This window comes from Lepisosteus oculatus, chromosome 7 (genome assembly GCF_040954835.1).
Source record: "Lepisosteus oculatus isolate fLepOcu1 chromosome 7, fLepOcu1.hap2, whole genome shotgun sequence".
Lineage (NCBI taxonomy): Eukaryota > Metazoa > Chordata > Actinopteri > Semionotiformes > Lepisosteidae > Lepisosteus > Lepisosteus oculatus.
In genome coordinates, this window is record NC_090702.1 from 38,415,699 (window position 1) to 38,438,472 (window position 22,774).

Below are 22,774 nucleotides of genomic sequence, written 5' to 3' on the forward strand. Positions count from 1 at the left end.
AATGTGTGGAACTATACTAATCCCATATTTATTTAAGTGTCATTAGTAAACTTAGCAAGTCATGTCAAAGGCTTTATGAAAAATCAGACACTCCTGGATTTAACATGTAAGCCCTACATGTGTCAGTACATGTTGTGGCGTCTTCAAAAACATCATCAAACATATTTATTAAGCCTGGAAAGATATGTAATGTATATTTAAATTGATCAAAGAGCAAAAATTAATTGTCATCCTCTGAAACATCATGATAATGAATAGAAGCTTTTTTTTAATGTAGATTTTTTCTTAGGGATGCAGCTTGAGTCAGACTAGTTACAGTTGTTGTGATCTTTCAGCTCTGAGATAAATGGTTGTAACTTTATACACAAGCCTTTTATAATAATCTCCACAGAAAACTCTCAGAGGATGATAGCTAAAGCTCTCACAGTTGCAGCTGTGGAAAATATGGTTCCCATATTCAATATCCAAATAGGATCCAAACATGATTGAGCTTTGTTTAAACATTTATTGTTATTAATTTAATTCACATATAAAACCACCATTACATTTTTCCCTAGAGTTTAATGTAGTATGCTATAATATCTGTCATTTTCAGCGGAGAAAAGTAACAATGCCACTCCAAGACCAACTGAGCTTTATTTGGTCATGAACAATGTGTCCATGATCCCCTGTCATGCAGGACCACAGGCACTAAAGTGATCTCACATTCTTTTTTGCAAAAGTATCTGGGTGACGCCTGATTCCCAAAAAAGAAAGTGCATCATGACTAGACGCATTGTTCTAAGTCCCTGATGATTTCCCTTTAAAAGCTCCTTCAGCTGCTGAAGAAATTAGATGTACATAAAAACTGATAAGGACAAACTCATATGATTATTGAATCCGTGACGGTTATAAACACCAGTTAATACAAAGGAAGTTAAATTACATCTTTTTCAAGAGGACGTGGCCATGACAGCGTTTGGGTATCGCAAAGAGCTTGATAAATATGAGGATATAGATGAAGATGAACTCCTGGCTTCCTTGACCTCAGAGGAGATCCAGGAGCTTGAACGGGAGCTGGCTGATATTGAACCTGATGACAATGTTCCCACTGGGCTGAGACAGAAGGATCAGACTCAGAAAACGCCAACAGGGACTTTTAGCCGAGAGGCTTTGTTAAAATACTGGGAAAAAGAGACTCAGAAACTCCTGGAAAGTGAAAGAACAGTCTCTGGGCAAAAACAGGTAATAACCATTTCAAAAAATATTTATTAAACGTATTGACTAATCTAAAATGAATATAGTAATTTGTCGTGCAAAATGGAAAATAAAATCAGATTTAAGTTAATGCCTTGGAGAAAATATCCCTCCTTATAGTTAAAAATGTGTTGAGTAGAATAAGAAAAAAAAACATTCAATTCTAAAATGATTTTTTCTTTGAATACATGAAAATTATACATGCAAATTTATTTTAATATAACAACTGACCCATATTTAACACTATTTTGAGTAATAAATTGTATTTCTTATCAAAAAACACTAAATTGTACTATACATGATCTTTTTTCAGATCAAGGTCCTTGGGCATTTCAGTGAAAGTTCAGTGTAAAAATGTCACCAGCTTTACACTGTTATTTTTGGTATATTTAGTCTGCAGTCTTTTACACCAATTAAAATACGTAAACAATAATATATTTTTAGAGATCTTCTTTCAGTTTAACCTGTCTGTATTTCATGTCATTTCTTACTTTTCCTAGTATTCAATATTCATCATTTTAAGGTTTGTACAGGTGAAGCCTATGGTTTTCTTATTGTTGTTAAACAACAACTTCAACACAAGCTTATTCCAGTTAACTAGTAGGACTCATTGTAATCAGCAGTGTAGCACTCTGGACTCTGCACTCGAGAGATTATACTGTATCTGTTCTATCCTGTTTTTAATGGTTTTACCCAATACTTACACTCACCCACAATCGTGGGAGTGAACACAACAAACAACATTGCTATTACCTGGTTAAATGGATTCAAATAATACCGAGAAACAAAAGCTGGAATTCTGTAAATAAGTTTCATATTAATCTTTCAATCTGAAATACAAATTTCATTTGAATAGAGTAAAAATGACAACTTTCACTTCTCTGTCCCAATTCTAACACTTTTCACTTTATATATAAACAGTTTTGGTTTATATGCTGCTGACTTAAACATTTTACACATCTTAGACACAATAAGGAGAAAAATATTATTAACAGAATAAATAATTTATTCAGAGTGTTTTCTACTAATATAACATCTGTATTAGTAATGCCAATATTTTATATTTTGGTATTTGTGTAAGACAATACTAAACTTGTCATTTAGTAACTCTTGATTAAGAATAATCAAAGTCTTAAATCAACAGTAAATTATCCGGTTATTATAACATTATTAACAATCAGATTTGATTGACACATGTTATGTGTTCCTCATTAACAGCATCATTGTTTTTTCTCAATTCAACCATAAAACTAAAAGGCTGGTTTTTGTCATACAAAAGACTAATCTCCCAGAAAAACCTTATCTTAAAATGAATTGGCTACTTTGTAGTAGAAGAATTCAATTTAATTGGCTATCTGCGTAAACATGGAAAAACATGACTGATTCTCAACTATAGGCTTCATTAACTAGCATGGGAACGTGGGACAAGATTAATTGTAAATACCTATATTTACTGTATTTATTCATTTTTATATTCACTTAGTTTGAAATGGATGAAAGATTTAAAAGGATGTTGTGCTATTGACCTTTTGAAACTAATGTAGCTGGACAATGCTAATACTTTATAGATTTAACTTTACTAATAGGTTTATCGGCTAGATGAATTTGACCTTAAATCCTAATTAAGTCACAGATCAATGTCTTTAAGACCAAACATTTGCAGATGGAAGACCTTGTGATCCTGACAGACATACTCTAAAAGCTTTATACTACCATATTATTCAAACTCAAACTAATTGACTAACAGTATGATCTGACAATTCATAACACACACAGGTATATATGTAATATTGTTTCTTTAAAAGTTGAAATAGACATTGCATCTCAAAAAGAACCCTCCTTTCTCACAAGACAACTAATAATCTTTTATATCTTTTAAACATTTTGTAAAAATTGTTTTTCTTGAAATTTAAATTGACAAAAGACTAAGGCAAAGCTCACCTGTCTGAAACAGGTCAGAATTTACATGGATTAATTCTTTGCATAATACATGAAACCACAAGAAAAAATATTTTCTTCCATTAGATTTTGCAAATATCACCAGGTTTCCATCAAAGTCTTAGTTATGATAAAACACGGTGTCATTACAACCATCTAAATTAATTAATTATAAATTCACAGTAGTTTGTAAAGATAGGATACTTTTAGGAATTCTTAAATACCAGTACATTTAAAAAAATACTGAATACAATGTGTATATGTAAAAAAAGCTAGATATATGAAAAGGACATGAACTGCCTTAGTTGTGCAATTTTTTCATAAAATAAAATGTCTACACTAACAAAAAATTAGCCTGATGAAAAGGATTGTGCATAGGATCCTTCAGAGATTTACAGGTACTGATAACTGTTTAAGTTTAACTGATCTTCAGTCCACTAATGGCTTTGCAGGAGGAAGCGCCAGAGAAGGTCACTGATAGTGAAGAGGAATGTGTGACAGAAAGCAACAGTGAAGCTTCAGAAGAAGAACCCAGTGCAGATGAGGATGAAGAAGATGAAGAAAGTGAGCAGGAGGAAGAAAATAATATCTCTGAAAATGAAGATAAAGCAGAGGAAACACCAAACAGGACTTTGCAAAAGGAAATAGGCAGCAAAAAGGAAGACAAAAACCATGATCTTTGCAATGGCCAGTCTGTAGCTGCTAAAAACTGCATTCAAACACCAAATGAAGATCCCAACCTTAAAGTGGTAACTAACCGTCCATGTGGAAATCCAATTGTAATTGATGATGCCCTTGAAAAGATTTCAAACAATGATATCAACACAAATGAGGTTAACCTGAATAATATTGAAAATATATCCAAGGAGACACTCATCCACTTTACTGAGGCCTTGAAGAGCAATACTGTTGTTCGGGTTTTCAGTCTTGCCAACACCCATGCTGATGACCATGTTGCATTTGCCATTGCACAGATGCTTAAAGAGAACAATTGCATTACCAATCTAAATATTGAGTCCAATTTCATTACGGGGAAAGGAATCCTTGCCATAATGAGGGCCCTCCAGCAAAACACTGCACTAACAGAGCTGCGGTTCCACAACCAAAGACATATTTGTGGGGGCCAGGTGGAAATGGAAATAGCCAAACTTTTGAAAGAGAACACTACACTTCTAAAGCTGGGATACCATTTTGAGCTTCCTGGACCAAGGATGAGCATGACAAGCATTCTGACAAGAAATCAGGATAGGCACAGACAGAAACGCCTGCTAGAGCAGAAGCAACAGGGAATGGAGAGAAAGGAAGGCTCTGATGGACCAAGCAATCCAAGGACCAATGCTTTACAGAAAGGCACACCATCATCTTCGCCTTACACATCACCAAAGAGCTCCCCATGGTCTTCCCCCAAAGTGGCCCGAAGTTCCCAAATAAAAAAAAATGCCCCTCCACCTCCGGCTCCTCCCCAGCCCCCCCCTCCTCCTCCTCCTCCGCCTCCCCCTCCCCCTCCACCACCGATGCCACAGAAAAAGGTGCCCACCAGAAAAATTGCAGAAGTCATTAAACTTCATGAACAGTCCAGAAAAAAACAACAACTGCGCCAACAGAAGTCTAAAACTAAAAAAAGCAAAAAATCGGTGAAGGAAAACAATATCCTCAAGGAATTAAAAAATGCTCTCAAGCCAGTTTCTGAAAAGACAGAAGAAGCCTCAAGACCATCAACACCCCAGAGGTCACTTCATGATGATCTGATGGCAGCAATTCGAAACAGCAACGTGAAACAGCTGAGAAGGGTAAATATGAACAAAAAAGAAACTTGTACTAATCTGAGTCCATCTATTACTGAGACAATGCTTTCTATTTAAATGCAGCATGTTCAAGTTCAGTACTTCATTGTCATAACAACTAGTAGCATGGAATTTGCTTTAGTGAGCTCATACAATTAAAGACATCCAATACAAATATACAACATAGAGCCAATAACAGAATGCATCCACCCAACACATTCGCAAACCATCCTAAACATGCTCAAATAATAAAATAAATAACAGTGAGATCAATAACAGATATCTAAAGTGAAAGTGCAGAGTTTATGCACCTCACAGTCTCTGGGTAGGTGCTGTTCGGAAACCTGGTAGTCCTTGTCTTAACAGACCTGAGACACCTACAGTACTAGAGGGGAGGAGAGTTAACAGGCTGGACAGGGTGGAAAGGGTCCACAAGGATCTTTAAAGATTTGTGAGAGTGACTCCACAGACGGAAGGTGGCATCCTAAAATTCTGGAGGCGGTTTCAGTCCATGTATTTATCAATTCAGTCCATTGATTTTAAAGAAATGTGAAGTTATGTATTCATCTATCAATTTAGTCTAGCAATTCTAAAGCAAAGACTAGAAATTGTTGTCACGGGATATGCAGACTGCTTTTAGTTTAATTATATTTCCATTTTCAGCTCATGAATCACAGTCTCGTGTGCAAGGCCTTTCACTGTCAGAGGCATTTTTGTAACAGCTGAAGAATTTTGTTCTTATTGTGTTAGATTGACTTGTCTCCAGGCCCTTTGTGTGAAACTATCAGGACCTTCATTATAATGGTTATGAAAAATTACAAACAAGCACTTATTTTGAAGTAATGGGACCAAAATGTAACTGGTATAGAGTTTGAAAAAGAGTTAATGAAGGCGTACATTTTTTACTGCAGGGATTTGTAAACAATGCTATCAGTACTCATTGACAGTCTTCCAAGCCTTGGGAATTCATTCCACTTAATAGTGTTATAAATAGTCCTACAACAGTCTGTCAAGATTAGGTCAAAGTCTGCTTGGTGTACTTGAATGCATAGTGTACTTTAGCTCTCAATCTCTTTTTTTTTTATAACTCCTGCAAAATCATTTTGTGCCATAGATTGACCAGTTAAAGAACATAAACCTTGATTGCCAAATATATTACAACTAATTTCCAGTAAAGCTGAGCCCACACAGTATGAGACTTCTCTTTTAAATCATTTTTATTGAGTAATTAAATTGAAGGCATTGGCACTTTGCACTTAATTTCCTCCTATGGGGAAAATGTGATTTAAAACTAAATTTGCAACCCAGTAAGTGAATGTGCTCTGCTGTGAGTCAAGAGGCAGCCAAAAATAGAAATATAATCACAGAATGTTAATGCAACATTGCTCAGTCAAATTAAAAAGTTCTCTTTATCCCAGATGAGATCACTTATAGGCCAAGTGTTTGGCCCCAACATAACTTTTAACTGAACAAGCTAGTGTTACAACTGTCTTTCATAACCTTTTTTCATGAATTAAAGTAAAATAAAATTTTAGAATATATGATTAATCCATTTTACTGATATTACTTTTGATAAATGCCTACTAAAATAAAAAAAAACAGAACACATTGGTATATTAGGCTCGGTAGTGGGTGTAGTAGGCTCACTGACAGTAAAAAGAAATAAAGGAACACATTTTGAATATAACCGTTACTGACAAATCTCTACTTTTGAAGCTTTTTATTGTATTTAAGAAAGACATGCATTAAAGCAGGCTGTGTGATATTGAATGGTAAACTAATTAATAAACACAATGGAACTGTTTACTCCTTTGGTCAATGTGACCTTGTTCCACATCAACACAGGCTTATCAACAGCTGATATGAACATTTCTCTGCCTATCTTATGGTCTATCTGCTCAAGTGACTAGTAAATACTTGAGCTCACATGTCTGTGAGTTAGCGTCACTATGAGCATATATTCCAGTTTTAGGCATAACTAAAGCATTAAATGCAGAACCTAAATAATAATTGTTTTCTTTTCCAGGTGGAAGTTCCAGAATGTCTCAGATAACAAGATGGCAAATAAATAGAACTGAACCACATGCACAGAATTTATGACACAAAAGTTAATACCTATCTGGTTAGAATTGTATGCGATAAAAAAATCCTCTTTTTTACAAAGATCAGATATTAGTATTTTATAATGTCATATAATAAGCTTCTTTTTTTGTTTTTGTGTATCTGATAGATTTCAAAGAAATGTGAAGCTATTTCTGCAAAATGTGAGGATAAGTTTCTGTCAGTTATTGAATAAAATAGAGCTTGCAGAATAAACTGTTCATGTATGTATCTCTGATTTCACTGGGACATTTTAGTACAATAATGCACCTTGTTTTTAAATACAGTATACATATACTGCCTACAATTTCTGGTTTAGAATTTGTCTGTTTTACTATATTATTACTTAGTGTATTTTTTTATGTGGCTCATGTCTTACAGTGTTGTATTTTATCTTTGAGCCCCAACATTTTTAATTTGCCTTGTCCCTAGTTTAACAATGAGTTAGTAAGAGACACAAGAGACATTTCCTTTAATGTTTAATCTCCTATACTTGACGATATTCATTAAAGGTAAAACTGTCAAAGTACACGTTTTGTTATATCACAACTGTGCCTAAAAACATGTTGTTTGAAACTCCTGCTTTGTAAGCAGATAATTGCTGTAGATTTTGTTTCTTATGCTAATTTGGTAATACGCAAGAGCAGTCTGGCAAGTGCAAGACAATTATACTGCACCACATGCTGTGAGCTTTCAAATGAAAATAATTTGTGTACATCTGTTGTGCATTCTGCTGTAGTATACATTCATCCTTCATCACATGAATAGTTTATTCTATGGTTGTGCAACATGTTTTTCTTAGCTAAACAGTTCAGCTGTCTGATTTTTTTTTCTCCAAGTGGTAAGTTTGTCTCCAATTAAAGACTTCTTGGCCTTTGGGAGAAATGAACAGTTATAAAATATGATACATATAAAAACACAATACATTATGATTTTTAAAAGTGGGATCCTGAGTTTGGGCATCCTGGCAACTCGTTTCATTGTAATGCTTTATTAATACATTTTCATGAAATTTGCACATTCATGCATTATTCAGAATAAGGTGACTAATGCTCTAAATGTCCTTGAAATACAGTACTAACTATGCATTATATACTGCTTTCATACCTCATCTGAGTTTTAGTGTTCTTTACCAAGATATTCTTCAGCAGGCTGATGGAATCTTGAGACTTTCAAGAGGAATAGGATGAACTTTACATGAAGTCTAGTGTGAGTCAGAAAGAAGCTATATGAAAGAAGCATGTACTGTATACAATATGTTGTCAAAGTTTGATGAAATCCTATCTCAGTTAGCTACTAAATATCAAATGAACAAGGTCACAGGTCTTCTTTCACTTGCAAATCTTCGCATGTTTGTGTTATTTGATGTTGGGCTAAAAGTTAAAAACTGGTTAAACTTCAGACACCTAGGACTGTTATCTCTGTGGCACAACCCAGATAACTGAATTAAAATTAGAAAGTTTTGTAATGTGTGGTAGAATAACTCAGCTCTAATCCATTCCCTATAAGATTGTGTATTTTGGAAGTGTTCCCTGTTTTTAAATCCACTTTGCAGCTGTTCAAAGCAAACACAGAACATGTTTTTAGCAGCAGAGATCCCAAATAAAGAATCAAACGTTTCAAAGGCAAATCTTTCACTAATGGGTACTTAATTCTTGTCAGTTAATTGTAATTAACTAGAATTCAGTTGCTCAAAAAATGTTAAGATTACAGTGTAGTAAACTTATGTCACATATTTACTAGTACTTTGGACATATTTCTTTGTTTTGGTGCTCTTGAAATAACCCTCTGCTAGGAAGTGTGTTCTAATACAATAGTAGTACTGTAACAGCTTCTAGAAGCCACACTTTAGTCACACACATCCGAGGAACAATATTTTAACTAGTGCTATAATGTGATAGTGTTTAACATCATTTTGTTTAAACAAATACATATTTATAAGATTACTGATAATATTGTTTGGTATCATCAAAGTATACTGATGGAAAAAAGAAACATAACACCTACTCCTCCACACTCTGGCCCTCCTGTCTGCGTGGAAAAGGCTGAAGAGTGACTCATCCATGAAGAGGTCCTGATGCCACTGCTGATAAGTCCATTGCAGCCTCTGTCTGGCCCAAGCCTGTCAGGTGTGATGTCTACGAGGTGTGAGCAGAGGCATGGAGCCTCACAGTCCTGTTGCCGATGCGGGCATAGTGTCTGCCAGCAGTTTCAGCAGCAGTACGGGTGGCAGATCTGAAACGATCTCTCAGATGGACCCGTCTGATGTGTTGCTCCTGCTCTGGTGTGGTCACTCGAGGGTGACCGGATCTTGGACGGTTATCTGTCCTGCCGGTCTGCTGAAACCTTCTCTTGCAGTCGGGACACAGTAGAGTGGCTTACTCCATAGTGTCTGGCAATGCTGGCACGACATGCCTGCCTGCAGCATGCCAATGGTCCTCTCCCTTGCTTCTGGTGACACTGGACGCATTATGGAATGCATAGAAAACTGACTTTGTGTGGCCCTTTTCTTGCAGTGGCCTACATTTTGAATTAAGGCCTTTTTAAAGGTGACCTGATCAAACATTGTTCCACCTGGACCTCGTTGGGTAAAAGTGCACCCAACGAGCTTTTGTGTGATTGACAAGCTGCAATGCCTCACTGCACAAGCTGTATTGCTGGTCAGAGGGCTTAAAACCAATGGACAACTTTTTGTGAAAGTACATAAGCTATAACTATAGTATTCTCATTCCAGAAAATGTTTCTTTTTTCTATCAATATATAATAATGCAAATATTACCATATCATAGTCAAAATCCATTTACTTTCTGCAAAGGTTCTTGTCTTACTGAGATTCAATTCAGACAGTGAGAATACTACTTGAAAGCTTTTGGTACATATTACTTGGAAAGTATGAATTTAATTTAGTCTTCATGTGCAATCCTGTTTGACTGAAACAGTATATAGTATATTGTTAATTTCTACAGAGTATCTGGAGACACACCAAGATCTGTGACTGAACACTGAAGTATATTTCATACATTACACAAAATAACTGGTGCATTTGTGACAATAATCAAGTTGAGGTGACTCTTCAAGCTAATGTTTTTCACTGAAGAATGAAACTCACATTTCTTAGCATCTCATGATATTTGTTGACAAGGAATTAAATCTGAACAGCTCATAGTCCAGAACTGCTTAATATCCTTACCTGTGTCACTAAATTGCTTAGGAACATTCAATTAGTATCGTTAATATTAGTAATGTCATCTGACATTCTATCATTAGCATTGAAGAGATTTGGTACCAACTGTAACATTTTACTTATTGTAAACAGAAAAACTATGAAGAAAGATTTGATCAGGTAGGTACACATTTCAGAACTTCAACAAAGGTAAGAATTTAACATTTTGTTCCAACTCCATTTCTTCACCACCTATTCCACATTACCACTAATGCAACAATTAAAAGCAGTAAAACTTTGCCAGAATTAGCAGTTATTTTAAGATTATAGTTACACTCTATATACTTACATTTTGGACTAGGGTATTTTCCTATACAATAGTACTAGACTAAAATTAGTTATATTTAAAGTTATATTTACATTATGTCAGATAATTCTCTAGTGTCATTGGATGAGTACCAATCTAGTATTGCTATTCAGACAATACTGGTTTTGTGAAAATGATACAACCTCTTGGGCTGCACGGTGCTGCAGTGGTTAGCATTGCTTTCTCTTAGTGCTGGGTCCCTGGGTTCAGTTCCTTGGTTGCCATGTGCATGGAATTTTAATATTCTCAGGTTTGTGTGGCTCCTTTCTGTGGATGAGGGTAGATAAACTGGCATTTGGGAAAACTGGCCCCAGTAGAGTGTGTGCATGTTTAATAGTGTATGTGCCCAGTGAATTCCAAATTCCCTCCTGCTTTTATCAACCATGGCTTCCTAATAATCCCTATCTATCCATTGGCTTCATCACTCTGTTCTCCTCCCCACTGAGAGATGATGTGTGGTGACTTTGGCTGCTGTCACATCATCCAGGTGGCTGGCTACACATTGGTGGTGATGGAGGGGAGCCCCCATTACCCATAAATAGTAAAGCGATTTTTGAGTGGAGTGTTCAGAAAAAAGTTTTAAAAAATTCCTATTATTGGTATCACAAATGCCACTTGTGTTCACAAAATGGCTAAGAAAGGGTTGCTTCTAACTTGTGTATAATTAGGATTATGTACTTGCAGAAAGCAACCGGTATGTAAGCCATGGAATGGGTGTACTCAGACCTTGACTGTAAATGCTTTTACAACACTTTCTACAATGGATCAAGCGAGACAGATACTGCTGTGACGCCAAATGACTGACCTGTAAACAGATGCAGTCACACACTTGTAAGACTTGACAAAACGCATACCAACAGACACCCACCAGAATGGCTTCTGGACTGCATGCTTGAATTAATGGGAACCTAAAACCCAAAACATGGGAACTGGTTTTTAAATATCTAAAACAGTGTTAGATTTCCAATGTTCAATAACTACATTTTCTTATCAAACAGAATAACTTATACCAAAAAATATCCTGAAAATAACAGAAGAAAACAATTCAATAATATATAGAAAACATTGTTACAGGTGAAAGGTGGCTTTTCCCACAAGATTTTTCATTCCTTATTAACTGATGAGGCACCTTCAGTTTTGAAAATTAAATATATCTAAAACTCAGGAACAAGAACTGTACAACAGACGAGTTGACATTATTAGCCTGATTTAAAGTACAAGCTTATTTCTTTAATCTGCCAAAATGCAAAACTAGATTATGAGAGAATGAACAAAAGGTTTCCAATGTACTGTTACACAGCGGATGCTGTGGCTCCACTCTCAAATTTTAAAATAAAGACAAGCACTGAAAATCACAGCCATGATCTGTAAATATTAACATTTATTTAAGTATACAATTTAGTATTATTCCATTCCCAACCTATTTTGCAGGTTTGAAGTCAATATTCTGGTATCTAATGCACCACAAACCCCAGGAAAAAAAAAAGATTGTAAAAGTCAGCCATGTACAACAGTACTGTTAAAAACAGTATGCATAACTACATAGAGGTTCAATAATCTTTACAGGCATTATTACCTTGCAAGTAGTTGCAAATATCAAGCAATAGACCCTCAGAAATATCTTGCAAAAGACTGTAAATTAATTTATTACCTTTTTACTGCAGCCATTAATATATGAACCAGCACTATGTAATGGTAAGTTGCAGGTTTTTAAATAAAAGATGGTATTTTTTTAAATGAAGACTGACCTGATCTCAATAACATTCTTTTTATAAATGCTACAGTAATAAAGAGAAAAAAGAACCGTGAAACTCAAACAAAATCAGATATACAAGGTGACATGATTAAAAAACAACCTCACCCTCAAGTCCAGAGTATTGCTACAGTAAGTGACATACAATGTTTATAGGATGATGTATACTTTTGTAGTGAATTCTTGGAGTCTTTAAAGCACATTGCTGAATACAGTATTAGCTCGTAACTGTATTACTGTAGTGAATTACTTTTTTTAATCGTGCAAAAATATAAGAGCCTCAACATTTGTGTAACTTTACATTGGAAATGATGGGGCTAAATATTCTAAGAGCTGTATTTAAAAAAAAATAGTGCTATACTAGGATTTTGATAAGAAACTTTAAGGTACAGAAAAGTAGGGTATGAAAATAGTGTTATTTTGCATTAACTAACAATTACAACATGAAGCATTTTTTCAGTTTTCTTGACACCTTTAAACTCCCTTACTTTACTGAAGAAAAGTAACATTCAAATCTAAAAGTCAAGTGTATCTCTCCTGATGTAAAATTGCACAAGTTAATAGGGAGTAGCTTTACGAAAGATATATGACAAACCTTTACAGATTAAATGAGGTATTGCACAGATTAATAAAAAAGCAAAAGGCAACAAAAATATACAGCAAATTGGTAGAACATTTACATTATAATCTTAATAAGATTTAAAAAGATGGTATCAATTTAGTGTCTTAATTATTTCTGGTGAAAATACACTAGTCATCCCATTCATCATCATCTTCAAAATCCTCCTCCTCATCATCATCTTCATCTTCATCTAGAGAAAGGACAAGAGTAAATACTAAATGTTAAATTTTACTTTACTTCTGGTCTATAAATATTTTACCATTACAAAAGTGATCTTCCAGAACAATATTGATTATCTTTAATCACTTCAAATTACACAAAACACTAAGAAATTGGGGACACTTTAATTAGAGCTTTTCCTTTAATGCATCTTGCATTAAAGGGAAACTTTAATGCAAGCTGCATAATTTAAAAATCAGCACACAATCAGCATATACATCCTCATAAGATAAAAACATTCTTTGCATTTAAAAGCTATATTTTTCACTGTAACCACAAAAGTTACAATAATTTAAAAATTAGAAAGATCAGATGTGATCATAACGGGTGCAAACACCCAGATATTGTTAACCATGCAGCAGCTCTGAAAAGCAGTGCTGAAGTTCTCAGATAAACAAAGGAAACACAAAATGATAAAGAAAGAACATGCAGTGAATTTAAAAAGCCTGAAACAAAGCTACCAAGATAAAGGTTCACACCCAGTACAATAAAACACACATTGTGAGTCTGCCAGAAGTAAGAGAATTTGACAACCCAGTTGGGGTTTTGCAAAAAACAAGACCAAGGTGGATTCCAAATTTGGCAGAGGGGACCCAAGTATGGAAAGGGGCTCTTCTGGAGGCCGCATCAAGTCCAGAGCATTTATTTTTACATGTCACTGCTATCCTGACACACTTCTTTTGGAAGGAAGCAGGTCAAGCCTGCTAGTGTGCTTGGCTGTAATGAGTTTTTACCCAGATTTTAGTCCAGCAATCACCCAGAAGACCAGGACCTTTGCAGGAGTGAAGAAATTACAAAAGGGGGCTGGTAACCAATCCATCCACTTGTACATAGTGCTCAAGGCCTTCCATGACAGTAAAATATCTGTTTACTTTGGTCAATGGACAGAATAGCTCTTCCTTTGTTACACATCTAATTTAATTTTTATGACATTTTTCTGTGATAAGGGTGTCTTCAGTTTTTCTGTAAAAAAGTATTGGGGGGAGGGTTTTACTTGCTCTTGCTCCTGTAAGGGATGGTCATTCCTGTTACTAAGAGTCTGGTTTAAGCTGCTTCTGCTATTTTGTCTTCTATCTTACATAACAGCTATTGCATCTTGGCTTTTTTGAACACACTCAACTTAAATCTTCTTATACCGCTAACTAGGCAGCATATTTTATATATATATGATATTAATCCATATAGATCCAGGCACAATTATTTTAACTGTGATTGGCCTAACCACTTACCCTTGAAACTCTGAAGCAATAAATGCTTTAATAACAGTCCTGCAGTTAGATCAACATAAAATACAATGGGGGGGGGGACTTTTCCTCATAAAAGTACTGTTGTAAAGTTCAGGACATGACAAAAGATTAATCTACTAGAATTGATAACTTTCCTTTTGAATGTTGTCTTGAAATGATTAATTCAAGGTTTAATTGAGATGGACAATAATTCACACAAAGTGCAAGATCTTTTTTCCAGTATCATGGATATATGGCAATAATAATGATGATGATAATAATATCCATTTCTTTGATTTGCTCTGAAGAAATATTGCAAGCAAAGGTGCGATCACGGCAACTGGAGGCCAATATTATTAAATGAGTGCACCATTAACAGATTAATTTGTTTAAGGTTTAAGGTTTTATTAAAAATATTCCATAACATTAGGGGGCACAGACACTACCTTAATTCACTTTAACTGGATGCTGAAAATGCTTTTGCCTACCACACATGGAATACCTATACTCAATATTTAGTCACGTGGGATCGGGATCATATTTCATTAATGGTTAAATTACCATCCAGAAAAAGGTGTTAACAAACAACAAGTGATCTTCCCAGTTTGTCATCTCTAGAGGCACTTGCTTAGAGATGTTAGAGATCTCAAGACGGCTGGTAATCTACTATTTCTAAATTTAAGTAGGTCAATAATGAATATTACTCCATGCTATTGTTATACTGCTATATGTAAACCGTCTCCCAATCCCTGCCTTGAAAGAAAACAATTCTCTGATATTTGCAGTTATTAAAGGGTGGTTGAACGATGCATAAGGTTGGCTTTACTTGAGACTCCTTTTTCTCTTCCGAAACTCCTTGTCACATAAACATCTAAATGGCAGTTTCTGAGTGTCTTAACCAATAAACACTATCTCGGGGCACAGGATAAGCTCTATTACTTAGGAGTTTGCTAGCTCCAAGATCGGTAATGTCAGTGTGACTGGAGACTCCGTTATCAGATCACCTGACACTTGTGAGGTATCCATATGAACACATACATAAACATTTCACTATCTAAACAGAGGCGATAACTGGTTTCCAACGTAAACAAACTAGTCATTGCTAGTTTTTCCCACAAACCTGTAGGACCAAAACTTTGGCATGGCAACAGGGGCTGGCTTAGTAGTGCCTGTTTCAGGATTGTGCATGCGTGGGGATTGATTTGTAAGAAGATACCATTAAAAGAGGGTAGTATTTTCTTAAACAACAGTTATGTACACAAAAGGGATATGATAATTTATTTTTCATAATACTATGTTCATTGTTTAATTGTGTACTTAATGAAGAAATATGTATATCAGAATTCTGATTATTTTTTGCTTTATAGTGGAATATTCTAGGGGGAGGAGTTTAGCCTAGAAAAGGAGCTCTTCAAGATAGGAGGGGATATAGGAGAAGGTGGGTTGTGGGGTAGAATAGGAACTGCCTACAACAATCTATTTTTTATAGCAATTAATGTATATATTATTATACTATAGCTTTGCGTCGTTTTCTTTTTTTTCCATGGTTAGTTTTTGGTTTTCATTTAGTTTTTTTGGGGATGGACTTTGAGAACACAATTCCTCGTAATAAACACCATTGCGCGTCTTTGCAATTGTGGCTGTGCCATCGTTATTGTTATATTTTATCTACACCTCTAAACTCTGCATGGAGGAGACTGTGACAGTCACCGATCATGACCGATTCCTGAAACTTGTTGCTCATTAAATATCTGCTCTGCTGTTCTATTTATTCCAAAATTATTCGATCTACTGCCATCCCAGAAAACCAAGTCAACTAACTGTACTATGTGTTCAAACAAGCTGATAAATCAGTTTGTCTTGCCCTTCTGAGATCATGGAAAAATGTAAGCAATCAAGATCTATTTAAGATAACATTTATAATACATAAATACTGAAACAATTTTAAATAAGAACACCTTTGTTCTTTTCAACTTCGAACCTGGGAATAGTTCTCTCTAGCTCGTCTTCCTACAATCCATCCTTTATCCCTCATACAAATCTCTGGCGTTTGTCCTATAGTCTCACATCCTTACAACTGACCAACAACTCCCTTACTTTGTCCTATTCCTCTGTCCTGCTGTTCAAAGACTATCTCCTTAAGGTTTCTTAATCCCCCAAACTCCAGTCTCCTCAATGTGTCCGCTCATTCTATTACTGTTGGTTGACTGGTCATGCTTTCCCTCATACCTCATCTCATCAAAACTTTTCAGACTATGTTCACAGATCATACAATTTGCTCTACCTTTTAAGAGCTTAACTCCATTCCACTATGAATCCCTGATATTACTTTTTTTGTGTGCATGTCTATGACATTGTAGTTTCTTCTACAATTTCAGGTGCTTCCACATTTTTCTATGTATAAAGAAATTTTGCTTGTTTACCCTCTAAATTACCCTGGATAAAGACAGGAGCCAAAAATTAATGAATCACAATGTGAAGCCCATGCACCCCTGGATTGCTCAGGTTGCCACAAAACAATGTCCAAATGCTCCAAAAGCCAATGACATACTGCTCATGCACTGTGGGGCAGAGATCTATGAGACAGAATGATGCCTCAATAGGTCCAGACACTGCAGGAACTTAGACAGGCGTTCGTCCAAGTCTGTAAGGTCATACCTCAGGAATCATCAGTGGGTTCAATTAGACAATGTTGCCAAGCACACATTAGCACTAGAAGGTCAATGTGACAATTCCTGCCAGTTGCAAAATGCATTCTTGTTTCCCCAATACACATTAAACACGAAGTTAATGTTAGAAAAATCTAATTATTTCAAGTGTGTTTGCTGGAATTCTTTTGCAAAGGCTGTTACTGTGTGATGACGAAAAAGAGTGATTTCCATCATCAGAATTCTCTTTCTGTTTTGTGATCGTTCCTTTTTCTGTGGGATTTTTTGTATTGGGTGTTGTAATTAATACATTGGAATTAGGAGAACATTAAAGAGTTTCTAAAGGAATTCAATACCTAAGAAGGAGATTCACAAATTCACACATATCAAGTAATTTCACATACATAAACTCAACACTTTTTCTAATGGTTTAAATACAATCTTAAAAATGGCTATTTTTGTCCATAAATGTAAAAAATACAGCAATATTCTTGAAGGAGTTGTGTATAAGATTTTTAAAATACATGAAATGGTTCAGTTTTATTCCTGGCTTGTCAGCTGTCTTTCAGTTATATGGAACTATTTTCGTTCTTGAATCATGAGTCATTCTAGGTCCCTGCCAAGCTTTCTCAGTTTCATGGTATAAATGTGGTGCAACACATCCCCCATATAAACAACTTACTCAACACATACTACATGAAACAACTTTAAAGGTCCCCTATCTCTAGGATATGCAGTTAGACCATGCTTGAAATATTAATCCATCAGTATCTTACATTGCTACTTCATTACTTTATACTATAATACCTCACAAAACCTTTTAACAGAATTTATTGTTTCTCTATTTTACTAGATTAGGACTTCGGACTGAGGAGCATTTTTGTTTTTCTCTTTTTATATGTCTGCCATCTGTCTGGTGCTTTATATTTCTGGAACAGTGTGCATAAATAACATTGGAGTATATTATAAGCAGACCTTTCTAAAAACATGGATGTGCAAAGACAAAATGTTGCATCTAGGAAAGGATGCTGCTATGGTGAAGGTAACAAAGCCAGGAAACTAAACACATAGCAGTTAATTACATTGGCAGTACAAGTAGCCTTGCATTTCCACTCGTTTTCCAAATTCAGCTCGTTCAACTACACAGTATCAGAGAACAAGCATCAGTAGATCAAAACCGTACACTATCAAAATACTACAACACCTACCGGAAGAGTGAATGGCTTTACTCCTCTTCTGCATCACCTCCATTAGTGCCCCTACTATCCCAGAAGTAGGTGCTGGTGTCGGTGGGGCTGAGTCAGGTCCATCTGATACCTGTAAGGTAAAAAGAAGTTTTAAATTACAGTGGTGGGAAGTGTTCAGGATTTAAAATGGGTCTTCTTATATGTGCATTCAAACACGGAAATAAGCAAAAGAAGAGGGATTGGATGTGAAGTGAGTCCCGTCATGACAGAACACTGCAACTCAGTTGGAACCTGTGTGGGCGAAGGGAGGTGCCAGGAACTCCTTACGCAGTGTGATTTCATTTCAATTGCACACTAAAGCAAACCATACCCGAAAAGTAATTATTGCACAATTGCTAAAAAACATTTCGGACCAATACCCAGTTTGCTTTTGCCTCTTCTTTTTGACTGAAGGATAAATAAAGCTTTTAGAGTTACAAATCCCTTTAATTGTAAGGCTTCAGCTCCTTCTGAAAGAAGCAGCACCTGTGTGAAACTATCCGTGAGTTTGATAAATATACAAGAACACCTGAGCACCGACCCAGAAATTATTTAAATCTGCTAGTCCTTTTTAGATAAAGGAAACGGATTTCCATATAAATACCTACCACTCAGATGGAAAACAAGCACAGCAACTCACAACTCTGCTCCTGTTTGCTACCAATACTGCCCTCACAAACTGTCCTTGTGATCCCTCATTGAAAGATGGACAGTTTGGGGTCGGCGGGACGCTTGACTCTTCAGGCAGGGGCATTGTAGCGCCACACGTGGCACTTTAGCCATGTGCACGCAAGGTGGGCTGAGAACAGCACCTGGGGGGGGGGGGGGACGACTATGGGACTGTATATAGTAGGACTGAGTGGGAGACAGCCCCTTCCCTTCGTGTGTGTGTGTTAGTGAAGGTGCAGCGCTGTAACCCCTGTCCCTGTGTGTGTACCTTTCCCTGGTTCAAGTAAATAAATGTGTTGTTCAACCCCATTCCGAGTCCCATGCCTGCTCCACTCCCTACTGATGCCCGTGGTCGTTGCATACATTTTTCATTAGAGTTTTTAAAACATGTGCATGGATCATTTTGTAATTTGATAAATAAGGGACACAAAAGTTGAATACTTTTGCATAGAAGTGTACCACAATTCAAAGTGTACCAGATCAAGCGGATGTGAAAATTCAGATCCAATACCAGCTGCCTGAAGTGAAAGAATGCAATTCAGGAGAAGGCAGTTACTAAACCAAAGATCCCTACATCACCACCACTATGGACAAATCAAATATACTGCCCATTCTCTAATTAAAACTATGTAACTTGCCGAAGTCAGTCATGACATCTGTGAAGACATAGCTGTTGAGATCCTTGGATCACTTACCTACTCAAACAAGCAAGGTGGACACAAAGCCCTCCTCTCATTTTCAAACCTTATGTTCCTATGAACCCAATGAATGTCTTACTTATTAAATACCAAGAGGACAAAACTGCAGAACGCGAGATGGGCAGACACTTACCGTCTTTAGCTGAATGCCCTGCCGTATCTGGTCTAGGAGTGCGTCTCTTCCTGTGTTGGACGCGGGCTTGTTGTTCTGTTCCACCTTCTTCAGCTGAGTCCCCTCTCTGATCTGATCCAGGAGCGCAGATTTTCCTCCCAGGGGAGACTCAAGTGGCTCACTATCCATGGCTGGAGCAGGGGGAGGCGGGGGGCCCGGGAGAGGTGGTGGAGGGGGTGGTGGAGGGGGTACGCCCGAGCCCAGGCCCGCTGGAGCAGAGGACGGTGGAGGGGGGGGAGGGGGAGGCGCTGGCGGGGCCAAGGAGGCGTGTGAGGGCGGGGGCGGGGGTGGCAGGTGGTTCCTGGTAGGCGGTGGAGGTGGTGGTGGAGCCCCTATCCCAGGTCTGGAAGGAGGAGGGGGTGGAGGAGCAGCTGTGGGTGCTCTGGAGGGGGGTGGGGGAGGGGGTGCCCCCCGCCCCCTGGCAGGGGGTGGCGGAGGGGGTCCTGAACTGTGAGGAGGGGGCGGCGGCGGAGGGGGCCCACCTCTGGAAGGAGGAGGAGGAGGAGCTGGATAAGAGAGAGAAAGCCCATGGTTCAAACCACAAACTGGACGAAAACTTAAATCTCTCTGTAGATTACAGAAATAGTTCACTCCTCTCCTGATAAGCATAACAAATAACAAAAAGAACATACAAGGTGTACTTTCTAATGTTCCAATGTGCACTATCTTCAAAATGAACACCTGTGTTAAGAACACAACTTTACCTGTTTTCTTACAATTGGCATGTTTACTGTAAGATAGTATGATACTAACAAACCCTCCACATTCCACTATTTTGTTCAGATAAAGAGACAAGACATGCACTTTAGATCTTTTGGACCTACAAAATTCTCTCCTAATTCTAATGTCTTTTTTACTGGAATTTAATAGGAACCTTTTTGGTTTTGGTATTGCTACACACCTGCGTCTTGCTCCCCTACTGTCTGTGAGAGAGTGTTAGTCCAAGGAGTGTAAAGACTTCCCAATTATATGGTGCAATTGTTCAATTTAAAATGGCCTCCACACTTGTGTGCAGAACTCAAGAAAATCTATGAAGTGTTTGCTGGTGTGTGCTACAATTTTCAAAATACAGGAATTTAAAATAAAAGGCTCATTCTTAGCTATGGTGAGTCCTGGGCAACAGCATAAAATGTTTCATCTGCATTAGTAATTAGCATTATATCTGTAAAAATGACTAAGACAGTTGAGTTTTAACAGGAGATTATGACAGTGATGTATCCTTTATCAGTGCAGTGTTCACATTGTTGATGAGTGTTCTGGCAATAAAAAAGTAGAAAAAGTTATGCCACACATCCTCACTAGGTGGTGCTGTGACTCCTTTAATTCAATATTTTTCTTTACAATGTATTGCTTTGTCCCCAACACAAGTTTCTTTTAGAAAATAAAATACTAAAAATGCAGTTCACCCTACTGTACAGTACAATAACACCAGAAGAGCAAGCTGTCTGGAATAATTCAGTGAGATAAAAGGAAAACACTGGAACAGTCAGAATGTGTTTTAGACTGCTTGCAAATTGCCGGGGAAGAAGACCTGGAGCTCTTCTAAAAAACAACTAAGCACACTGGTGGTGGATCCCTTTGCATACATTTGGCTGATGATAAAAAGTTTATGAAACAAACATTTGATTCTGGTGCACACTCAATCTTTCTGCCAGAAAGACCATCCCAATCACAAATAGTAAAGTTAGTGACTAGAAACTGGAAATGTAAAAAAACTGAAGGTATCGGTAAAGGCTTCACAGTGCACATGCTGTTGGAAGACTGAGCACAAGAGGAAACAAGGGAAATGGTAATAGTGAAGCAGGTGAAAGGTTCTGGATTCCAGCAATTTTGTGTTTGCCTTCTACTGGTTATGCAAATCAATAATATATGGTATTTATTTTCTTTCTCAACTAAAGATTAAGTATCAACAACACCAATTTGATTAACTTAGGTAACAGCACTTAATTTAAAATGATAAGTAGAGACTTTCAAGTCTCCATGATAGAAAACACGTGACTAGCTGTTTGCAGCATTACTATAATGGAGTACAAATTACAATCATGACAATGTCACTGACTCCCTTATGGTGAGCGAACAACCATTTCTCCATTCATTGTTGACAATGATGATTATGATACTCTATATAACATGAAACAACATATGTTTAATAGGATATTCAATGTTATAGGCTGAAGTACAGCTGTGTAATATTTTTTAAATATCTCACCTTTGATACAAGCTCACCTTTAGTTTAAAATCATATTTTCAGGTATCATGCTCTCATAAAACCCTGCTGTAGATGTAACAGTGTAACAGACTGAATGGATCCATTGTACAGCACAAATCAAGAGGCACATCTCATTGGATAAAGAGAGGGCTTTGGAGAGCTCCCTCTAAACCTGGATAAGTAGCGATGCATTTTGTGTATAAACTGCAATGTTGTTTTAGAAGTTTGTGTGAGCTCACTGTACTTTGAATCAGGAAAACACAATATATTTTGAATGGATACAGTGCTTTTTTGATACTACATTTTGTCACATATTTGTACTTAGTGATGAAAATCAATTTATTTAAAAAAAAGCCAAAGTTGGATAATTATTTGGCTGTTGCTTTTGTCAAAACAACTGAAATGCTACTGTTGGCTCTCCATCTGAGTATTTTGTTACCCATTGCTAAGGTTGTATTTACCAGAGCTATTGAATTTGTCCTGCTCAATGGAGCAGAAGTAGAGTTCCTTCCAAGGATACTGTATGAACCCATGACTCTCCAGTCACTCAGGCATACAGACCAAGCCACCACTCCCAGAGACATCTCTAAAAAAAAAAACCCTTTTCCCACCACACACATACTGTAACATGCTGTTTTGGCATTTCCAAAATGAACTTCAACAACAAAAACATCATTTTTCAGTGAGTAAAATAGCTCCTGCATAAAAACAGAGCTGGGGAAATCAAAGCACTTAAGATGTCAA

General features: G+C 36.7%; 2 protein-coding genes across 5 annotated transcripts in view; one reads left to right on the forward strand and one right to left on the reverse strand.

The window, feature by feature from the left end:
* Nucleotides 1-764: 764 nt before the first annotated feature.
* On the forward strand, nt 765-8,688 carry LOC102691143 (leiomodin-2). Its single transcript, XM_015352506.2, has 3 exons — nt 765-1,224; nt 3,627-4,964; nt 6,985-8,688. Exons 1-3 carry the CDS (start codon nt 949-951, stop codon nt 7,009-7,011), a joined length of 1,641 nt encoding a protein of 546 aa, XP_015207992.1. The 5' UTR covers nt 765-948; the 3' UTR covers nt 7,012-8,688.
* Nucleotides 8,689-11,951: 3,263 nt separating this feature from the next.
* Nucleotides 11,952-22,774, reverse strand: part of wasla (WASP like actin nucleation promoting factor a) — a 38,465-nt gene continuing 27,642 nt past the window's right edge. For all 4 annotated transcript variants that reach the window (XM_069192482.1, XM_006633389.3, XM_069192481.1 and 1 more), the window contains 3 exons: nt 19,783-20,327; nt 18,265-18,373; nt 11,952-13,153 (listed from right to left, as the gene is read on the reverse strand). In XM_069192482.1, coding sequence (XP_069048583.1) covers nt 13,092-13,153; nt 18,265-18,373; nt 19,783-20,327 — 716 coding nt within the window. In that variant the 3' untranslated portion in view covers nt 11,952-13,091. The remainder of the gene's footprint in view (nt 13,154-18,264; nt 18,374-19,782; nt 20,328-22,774) is intronic.